Source organism: Crocuta crocuta, unplaced genomic scaffold (genome assembly GCF_008692635.1).
Source record: "Crocuta crocuta isolate KB4526 unplaced genomic scaffold, BGI_CrCroc_1.0 scaffold170, whole genome shotgun sequence".
Classification (NCBI taxonomy): Eukaryota; Metazoa; Chordata; class Mammalia; order Carnivora; family Hyaenidae; genus Crocuta; species Crocuta crocuta.
The window spans coordinates 7,591,385-7,601,781 of record NW_027527853.1 but is presented as its reverse complement, the minus strand read 5'-3'; the positions used below and the strand labels follow the sequence as shown (position 1 = coordinate 7,601,781).

The 10,397-nt window shown below is 43.0% G+C and overlaps 1 protein-coding gene across 1 annotated transcript in view; it reads right to left on the bottom strand.

The window, feature by feature from the left end:
• Nucleotides 1-3,882: 3,882 nt before the first annotated feature.
• Nucleotides 3,883-10,397, bottom strand: part of HTR7 (5-hydroxytryptamine receptor 7) — an 84,924-nt gene continuing 78,409 nt past the window's right edge. The window contains exon 3 of the mRNA XM_077780457.1: nt 3,883-5,487. Coding sequence (XP_077636583.1) covers nt 5,445-5,487 — 43 coding nt within the window. The 3' untranslated portion in view covers nt 3,883-5,444. The remainder of the gene's footprint in view (nt 5,488-10,397) is intronic.

The window sequence follows — 10,397 nt, the reverse complement described above, 5'->3', positions numbered from 1 at the left end:
GCTTTGCAACGGATTTTTTTTAAAACTTCTTCCCCAAAGATAGCTTGCAAAGCACTGCTGTCCACCACACTCCTTTAAACAAATTCAGACAAAACAGAGCTCTACTCTAGCATGTTCTCACCTGCTAAGCAGTAGGTGGTTGTCCTAGATTGTCCATGAGCTTTCTGTGGCTCTGCAGTGCTCTGTGGATACAGTTAGTTCTCATTTTCCTACAGGTGACAAACTTTTATGTTCACAGCGGACTTTCTGCTGTCCAGTCGCTGCTCTGCACCATCTCTCCCCCTGTGAGACTGTGTGGGTTTAAGGAATAAAGAGCACTTTAATAATAGCCCAATCAAAATGTAATTGAGAAAGGTAATTTGGCACCAAAAATACTACATGCTATACATCAAAAAGAAAATCTAGGTATTTTTGCCATCTGCTACTTTGGATTCTCACTTCTCTCCTCCACTGAGATTTAAATGTTCCTATCAATAGACTGAAGGAGGCATTCTTTCTGAATCTCCCTGTATTTGCCTCATCATCACACGTCTCGCATTGGATTTTAATCATTTGTGTAACATGAAGCTTCCTGGGTAGATTTTCAGCCTCACAAGAATGGAGATCATCTTTGTCTTACCACTAGGTTCTAGGGTTCAGTCTCTGACATATTAGTAAATATGTATTGGGGCGCTTGGGTGGCTCGGTCGGTTAAGTATCTGACTTCAGCTCCGGTCATGATCTCGTGCTTTGTGGGTTTGGGACTTGTGTTGGGCTCTGTGCTGACAGTTTGGAGCCAGAAACCTGCTTTGGATTCTGCTTCTCCCTCTCTTTCTTCCCTTCCCCTGCTCATTCTCTCTCTCTCAAAAAATGAATAAATATTAAAAAAATAAAAATAAATAAGTAAATAAATATGTATTGGAATAAGTGAATGAATGGAAGAATGAATGAATTTCTTTGCGGTAGAACCATGGATTAGACTGTCATTTCTTTATAGTCTTGCATATTTCTTGAATATTTCTTGTCCATTACTTTTTTTTGGTTCTATAATCTCTGAGCATAGACTTTATAGTTTGAATAGAATCTAAGATTTTACGTGTATTCAGAGAGCCACGGTTACAAGATCTCTTAATTCCCTCAACTCAGCAATTTTTAATACTAAGTCCCCAACAGACTTGTTATCTGCAAGTCTGCTTCTGATGGCCATCAGCCTCTCACTTTCTGCTTCAGATTAGCATAGTAAATCTTGCTTTTAGATTTTTTTATTGATGATCATATAGCATCTCTGCTGCTTGTCCTGCATAAGTAATTTTTTGAAAAAAATGTTATTTAGCCAGCAGGTGCTTAAAAAGTAAAGGATTTTAAGAAGTTATTTTCTTCTCCAGAGAAAATGTAGACAAAGCAACTTTAAAGAGAGATCCAGTTAAATCAACGTTTGTCTCTGAGAATCGGATCCCCTGAATTCGTTCTTCAGGTCTCTCTGCTTCACACTGAATGTCTGACCAGGTTTTCCTTTTTGGATCTATACTACTTGGATTAAGTAAGGGATGACATCACAACATGCCTTTCCCCCAGTGCTTCCTCAGCACGCTGACCCCCTGAAAGCTCTGGAATGGCTTCTTTGTGTGCTAGTAGAGACCATCTGGCTAGTTGTACATAAACAAGTTTCAACACATGGGCCATAACGCATACATGGCTCTGCTCTACTAGTGCGGAAAATTAAGAAAAGGTTGCTCTCTTGACATGAGAAGTTCATGCAGCAGCACCGTGTAGCGGAGGGCCTGCCCTATGGCGCACACAGGAGACTTTCCTCCCTGCCCCTTCTGTCCCACTTATGGAGCATGTCACTTGATCACATCAACTTTCCTCGATTGTCTCCTCCAAAAACTAAAAAGATGCCAAGGAAATGCTGGCCTTTTGCTCTCCTTCTCCCTTCTCCCTTCCTTCTTGTCCTTCTTTCCTTCCTAATAAGAACTATTTATTACATGCCTTCTCTATATGTCGCAAGCACAATGCTAAGCGTTGGGCATACTGGTGAGGAAAACAGACACGGTCCTTGCCCTTGAAGAATTACTAAACCATACTGGAGACATACATTAAATAAATCTTTGAAAACTGGAAAAATACTCTGGATAGAGAGGGAAAGCATGTGTGAAGGTCCTGGGATGGGAAACCTAGACTGTTTAAAAAATGCAGGATTTATGGGGTGCCTGGGTGGCTTGGTCAGTTAGGCATCCCACTTGTGGTTTTGGCTCAGGTCATGATCTCACAGCTTGTGAGTTTGAGCCCCAGGTTGGGCTCTGTGCTGACAGTAAGGAGCCTGCTTGTGAGTCTCTCTCTCTTTTTTTCTCTCTCTGTCCCTCCCCTACTCACGTGCTTTCTCTGTCTCCGTCTCTCTCTCCAAATAAATAAATAAACTTAAAAAGTAAATAAACAACGCAGGATTTATACACATTTCTATCCGTTAAGTTGAGGACTCAGTTGACAGTCAAAATGCTGCAAGGAAAACCCCTACCATCACCAGATGGCAATTCGAACAATCATTACATTAGCATAAATTATCTGTAAAATGGTCTGACTTTTCTATTCATATTGCCTGGAATCAATGAATCTAATGAAACTGCATGAAAATAGGATCATCAAAAACATATACAAGCATCTCAAGCACATGAAATGGTGGTAAAGGCTTTAAGAATTATGAAATAGTTTCCAGGAAACCTAGGAAATTTAGGAGTGCCCTGTTTAATATTTACATGATAAAACTACACACTAAGGTAGCATTCAGTTATGGCTTACGTGTACTACGTGTACCCTCCTTCCCAAGCACCATTTCACAGCACCCAGTCCTACAGGGTGACAGCTGACACTCTTGAGTGAGCCGAGAGATAAGTCCTAATGGTCATTCTTGCTGAGCAGTCATAAAATATGTGTAAAGTGCTTATCTCAGCGATTTTCCCAATTCTTGGTTAAAACAAAAGCTGTGCCTTTGGCACAAATGATGTCATGTGTGTAATAGTATAAAGTGTTTGTATTTCCCTCATCCTCTCTCGATTTCTACTTTTCAATTGGCTGCCATGCATGTAAAGCACACGTGGCCAGAATAAAGCAGAGAGTTCAGTAACCAGGCATTCAAGTCAGGTGTGATAAAAAGCCGATTTGAATAACTAAGGTCAGAATTTAAAAAATTAAAAGGGATGCCTGGGTGGCTCAGTCTGTTGAGCATCCAACTTCAGCTCAAGTCATGATCTCGCTGTGTCAGTGTGTTCAAGCCCCGCATCAGGTTCTGTGCTGACAGCTCAGAGCCTGGAGCCTGCTTCCGATTCTGTGTCTCCCTCTCTCTCTCTGCTCCTCCCTTGCTCATGCTCTGTCTCTCAAAAATGAATAAATGTTTAAAAACAATTAAAAATTAAACCCATTTGAGAACCTGAATCAATCCAGTTAACCCTAATGCCTTGTCTTGTGCTACAGGAAGGAACCCGGTCATTTCTCACAAACTGCCATGGCACTCCCTAAGTGATATGGTGACCATCTGAGGAACGTCTGCCTTCAATCTGCTGGCACACTCCTTAAAAGTAAGGACTCATGTTACCCATCCATGTTCCCTCCATGTTCACAGTGCTGAATGTCACACCACCAATCAAATCAAGGACCCAACGGTCATTCTTAAAAAAAAAAAAAAAAGTGACAAGTGACATGCAGTGAATTACAGACTGGCTTAACTACCTGTTAGGATTTTAGCAAAACCTATAAAGCATGCCCTTTTGCAAGTCTACATATAGCAATATTTATGACAGCAGACCTTCAATTAAAAATCATTACTTAAGTTGCTTTATTACAGCTACAAATAAACTTTATTTGATGTAATGTAATAAAACATTTTCAAACTTAACAACATTTATCTGACCAGAATTAATCATTTAAATTACGAATGTAGGTATATACAGTCACTTTAGCAAATCTGTGGTTCAGGAATTTGTACAAGCTTTGTCTGAAGGGACGGTGCCCACCTCCCCTTCCAGACCCTTCTTTGTGTCTGGTAAGATGCAGTGTCAGTGAAAACTGAAGAAATTCATAATCCCCGTTGGAATTCCACATTTTCCTGTGAGAGAACAGCTACATTTCTTGTAGGAAAATAATTTTCTCTGTCAGTTCTCTTTTATCAAATGAAGGTTTGTGTTCATTTTTCCCCCTTGGAGGTATTCTTCTGATCCACCATCTTCCTGTCTCATTACATATTACACAGTACCATTAAAAAAAAAAAAATCCACAAAGGGGCCTTTTCTGTTTCCTTACCTGCCCTTAAGGTCTACCACTTTGGGAAGAGAGAGGGAAGAAGAACAGAACTGGCCAGGCACACATTTGATTTAGGATACAGAGAACACAAAAACAAATCCTCCTGAAGGAACGGATTGGGTTTCTGAGTGTTTCTCAGTACAGCCCAAGCGACCTCCAATTCACACCATTCCCTTTAATACAATGCTGCTCACAAAGAATTAACATATTGATTCCTCCGTCTCTGAAAGCATCATAGCCTTTCATGGAAACCCCATTGTTCCCACACTTTCCCCAAAAGAACAGAGTTATGGACCAGCCCATGAGCCCACTCCATCTGTGAGAACCCGACAGCCAAAAGTTCTGTGTCTATAACCATGCTGGAATACAGTACAGTTAGGTAGCACTCACTCTTCATCCAGGTACACAGCCTTCCTCTCAGAAGGAATCCCTCTCATCTCTCAGGACCCTTCAGAAGAAGTGTGAGTGCAAGAAAAAGCTTTATTCAGGTTTTATGATCCTCTCCATCCTGAGATCTGTTCCTGAGTTAAACCGTAACAATCAATGAGTTAACAAAGAAAAATACATTGGTGGGGAAGTCACAGGGACCCTGCAAAAAAAATAAAAAGCGAAACTATTTGACAGAAGCTTTAACCAGACACTGCTCCGGGAAATCATTTATATTAGCTGATGACGGGATTCTGTTTTCTAACACACACATGCAACATATTCAACATTACGCTTACCACAGTTTGCTTGGAAAAACACCCTTCTGTCCTACCACAAAATACATTCTGTCTCGTGAGTGATTCCTGAATATTCACCACAATGCCTAGACTCGGAAGCATGGGAAGTGAGCATTGGAACTTTCTTCCTTTTGTGGACTTGGACACACACACACACAGCACCAGAGACTGTTTCCTTTCTGAGACTTAACTCTGTTTTGATGCTTTACTGCGGAGCTGATCTGGCTGTCCTAAACTGAGAACTATTTTCATTGGCACACAAGAGCCACAGCAAAAGAGGAGAGGTCACCATCTGTCTCCCTCCTAATATGCTTTGCACAACAGATCACCCTGCTTGTCACGTGTCCGCCATCCCAGGGAAGGACGAAGCCACGCTCCATTCCGCAGCCTCAGCAAGTGATTGCATTGCTTCCACCTCTGTCTTGCCTTGTTTATTTCCACTTTTGATCATGAATCATGACTTTTTTTTCTACAGTAGTCAGAGTTTTGTCTATAAAGAGAAAGAGAGAGAGGGAGAGAGAGAGAAGACAAGAAAATGATTTAGCAGAACCGTAAATGTGAGTTTCATTTTGTGGTGGGTGGATTCAATTTTTACAGCATTCAGTAATTTGAATCAGTTGTGGCTTCTAAGGGTTTCTAAAAGGAAAGGGAGCATGCCGTGGCTCTTTTCATAAATTTTATAACTTCTCTAAGTTGCCAGGGCCTTAATATATTTGCAAACCAGCCCCAGATAACCCATTTAGAAATTCACTTTGATAATACAGCTGCAGGCAAAGATGCCTCCACTCTCAAAACTGCCTGCAAAATACTACTGTGCTTGCCCCACATGAAAAAGAATAATGATGACCACTTATGAGAAGTGTTCCTCCCTTCAAGCCCAGGAGGGTGCTTTATAGAAAGACGTGTACAAAGGTCAGGAAACCCTATCTCCCTCACTTCCTTTTCTCTGATTCACAGAAGTGGCATGAGTCATGGAGAAGTCTTGGCCAACAGCTGAGGACAAGACTCCTCTTGGTGTAGATCCACATTCCCTCTAGGTCCACACTCCCCTAACTCTGTACCTTCAAAAGACTCAAATTACCGAACACTATGTGTGAGCTTGAGACCTAGGTCTACTGGGGTTGTGGGCCTGGCCATGCACCCCGGGCTTTGCCTCCCCAGCTCATCGATAGTACCACTCTCACTTGGCTCCCAAGACCAGACAGGTGGGTTTTTCCTGGTGACAGGATCAGTTTCTCCATAAGACAGCATCTCTTGCTTTCTCCGTCACCTCATGGAATGGCGCCTAAAGAGAAGCGCCATGCTTCAGCTCAAACCCGCAGCTCTAGGCTCCTGGGTTTGTGAGAACAGGCACAAGAAAGAGGCCATGTCCCTGATGATGCTCCACACCTGTTCTTAGCCTGGGGCCTTGGCTGGTGCTCAGCACAGAGGGGAAACTGCACTTCTCTGCAGCTCAGCGCAACTCTGCTCACAGCGGTTCGTGCAATGAACCAAATCCCTCTAGTCCTCAAGCTGTACCACATTTCCCAGGTCCTTTCCCTTACCACCTGCCTGCCAGTCAACTACCAAATGTTCAGACATCCTTGGCCTTTATCCTGTCTCAATGCCACCCTCCTAATGTGGGCCCTTGTGTCAGGAGACCTCACTTTCATAGTGGTCTCTTACCCCATCTCCCGTCTCCTATTGTGAACCCATGATTTAGCAGAACCGTAAATGTGAGTTTTCATTTTGTGGTGGGTGGATTCAAGACTACACTGTAGTCTTGCTCTCACTCCTGCTCCAAAGCGTTCGTCCCTGCCCCGACCCACGCTGCCCACCTAGCCCTGCCTGCTGACTCCACCCAGCTTCCACGTACTGCTGCAGACCTGTCCCAGGTTCTCTGTCTGCCTCCCTTCACATCTGTGCCCCTCTGTCCATACTATCCCATCTGCTATGAGTAGACTCAGTCGGACTTCCGCCCCAGCCATCCCTTCTTGTTAAATTCCTGCTCCTTATTCAAAGTCCGGTCCAAATGTCACTTCCTTCGGGATTTTCCCTAAGACATTCCCTCAAGGCTTATTTTTCTTGTATACCCATCTGTACTGCTTGATGTTATTTGGTGCAGTGTGCATCTACTCAGAAAACAAAACATGTTAGAAAAAGCAAGAAAGTCCAGTTGCCCACCTTTCCTACTGAATTTTTTTTAAATGTTTATTTTCTGAGAGAGAGAGCACAAGCAGAGGGGTGGGGGTGGGGGGAGACAGAGAGGGAGACACAGAATCAGAAGCAGGCTCCAGGATATGAGCTGTCAGCACAGAGCCTGATGCAGAGTTCAAACCTACAGACTGTGAGATCATGACCTGAGCCAAAGTGGGACACTTAATCGACTAAGCCACCCAGGCACCCCATCGCCTTTTCTAATTTAAAGAGATACTGCAAACTTAAAATGCAGGTCGCTACAAAGCATGATGCAAAAAAGCTGTTATTATTACTAATTGATGATTTAATAAAAATAATGAGCCCAGTTATAGTTAGTTAATGATCAGGAAAATACTACCATGGGTGGCGCGAGGGGGGAGGGGGGATGAGAATCCCTCAAATAGCAAACTTTGTGTTTGCTTCTGCTTTAAGGCAACATCCCACCACAGACACCCAGAATTTCAGGGCCTTCCAGTTTCTGCTAGGATCCCTTTGATTGTTTTGCTGTTGTTTGCTTGTTTTTGTGTTTATCAGTGGTTTCCATAAAGAAAAGGCAGAATTGCCCTGAACTCCAAAGCTTCTGCACAGATCATGGGGCTGCCGATTGACAGAACTCGTAACAGGAATGCAAGATGATTCTGCTATCGTTCACCAATGCAATCAACATGGACTATACAACTTTTGTGAAGAGAAGGACAATACAATCACCAAGGAGAAGAAGGAGAGGGGAAGGAAAAGCTACTTCAGAACAACTTCATGAAATTCCTTTCTACACAAGTATTTTATAAATTGCTTTTCCATATTGTTCACAATAATGGTGTCAAAGAACCAAACTCGTCACAATGTGACACTGAAAAACAATTGATGGCAATTCAAAGCAAATCCATAGATAAGGTTGTCAAATTAAAAAGCAAAACAGAAGGATCCCTGCTTATATCACATTATCACACTTGGTTTTGTATTACCAAATTTGAATACTTGTGAAAAGGGGACAAAGGTTATCATTTAGAAGTGAATTAAAACTACCAGTGAAGCATGCATAGCTTTTCTATCTACTCCCTACATCAAGGAAGATTCCCCAGTGCCAGCTGGACTCCTGAGTCTCTCCTCGTTACACTGATCAAGAAAATGGGAAGAAAGGGGTAGATATCTGGAAGTAGCAATACACAATCTGGTAGACTGTTTACACAGAGAAGGAAGAAAACTATTACGTAGGGGGAAAAAATAGAGCCAAGAAGGCAGAGTTAGAGGCATAAGTGAACGAGATTAGAGCCCAAGCAGCCATAGAGGGAAGGAGGAAAGGGCTGGAGAGACTGGAGGGAGGAATCTTGAGTCTACAGGCTGGCCAGCAAGTGTGGATGCTGGAGAGACCGGTAGCGGGGGACAAAGGATCCCAAGAAAGTTTGCTGTGAGCTATGGAGTTGACACCAATCGCTGTTCCATAAACTGCAGTAGAGCTGTGAGTTGTTTGGGTTACTTAGCTAGTGTGTGCTTGAGCACAAGCGTGCAGTGTGGGCTGTATGCAGTACTCTGGTTACTAGTCTTTTCCTAAACACCAACACCATGTCCACTGCCAGCCTGGCCCACTGGCCTGTGAGCATCCAGAGCCAAGGCCTGCTCGCTTACTCATCTTTCCATCCCCTGACGTGCCTGGCGGCATGCCTTGCCTGGAGTAAGCCTCAAATGTTTCTGGAGAAAACCAGCCACTGGAGAGACTGTACTTCCAGCCTCTACCCCGGATCAGCCTGTCTTTTTGATAATTTCTGTTCTATTTATAGAGATTGTGTCAAGGGCTTACGTCTGTCCACACTAGGGCTTTGCAACATCAGCATTACAGAATCTAGGCGGTGGGGGGAGGTGTAATTCTTTGCTGAGGGAGGCTGCTCCCGCATTACAGGATGTATAGCAGCATCCCACTAGATGCCAGCAGGTTCTCCCCTCCCCCAATTGTGACAACCAAAAATGTCTCTGGACACTGTCAAGTGTGCCCTGCGGGCAAAACCAACTCTGGTTGAGAACCACTTGTCTACACTAAAATCCCAGCTGGAATGCAAGAGCCTTCATAATTTAATCTCATTCTACCTTTCCGTTGTCATCTCCAAATCTTGCCCCACCCCAATGCTTAATGTCAGTCAGACCGTCCTTTGCATAAGCAGGTCCCCTGCTGCCTTTACTTTTCTACTCTCCTTTAGCTACAAATTCTTGACTACTTTCAGAGACACATCCAAGCCCATACCTTCCAAGGTCTTCCCTGATCAGGGTTAGGGTGAGCTCTGAGTTATGTTCTTCTGCTTTGAATCCTACAGCTTTTCCTGTTGTCACCTTTCTGTCGTTCTTATTACAAACAGGACGAGTGTGCATATGTGTGTTTATGTTCGGTCTGTCCCATAGAAATATACGCAGGACAGGAAAGACATCATGCATTTTCTGCATCCTTTTCATTGTATGGCAGAGTTATAAGCAAGAATTTAAAAAGGAGTCTTCACACATTGGATGGACTAGAAAGCTGCCTGGTATAGATTTTTTTAAATCAGCAGCTCTTCTAACTCTCTTATTAGAACTTTCCTGACGTTGGGGTGCCTGGGTGACTCAGTCATTTGGGTGTTCAACACTTAATTTCGGGTCAGCTCATGATCTCATGGTTAGTGAGATCGAGCCCCACATTGGGCTCAGCACTGACAGTGCAGAGCCTGCTGGGGATTCTCTCTCCCTTCTCTCTCTCTCTGCCTCTACCCCCTCTCAAAATAAATAAATAGACTTAAAAAAAAAATCCTGAAGTTAATGGACATTTAGGCCAATCATTCCAAATGATTTTCAGGCTCTATAATTATAAATAAAATCAATACCACTAAATCAAACAAAGAGATGTAATGAGAGAAAAGTCATTTTCTTAGACCAGGGGACAGCAAATTATGACCTGTGGGCAAACTCAGCTGCCTGCCTGTTTTTGTAAATAAAGTTTTGTTGGTACAATATGTCTATGACATATGTATGTTACTTATGTCTATGACAGCTTTCTCAATGCAAAGGCAAAGATGAGTAGTTTCAAGAGACCTACAGCTGGCAATGCCTGACATATGTACCATCTTTTTTTCACAGTAAAAGTTCACTGACTCCTGTCTTAGACTAACAGGCAAACAATATCCAAGCCTCCATAAAAAGCTAAAGCCCCAGAGGCAAATATGCTATTAGTGAAGTCAGAAACCAGGTGAAGATCCTAGA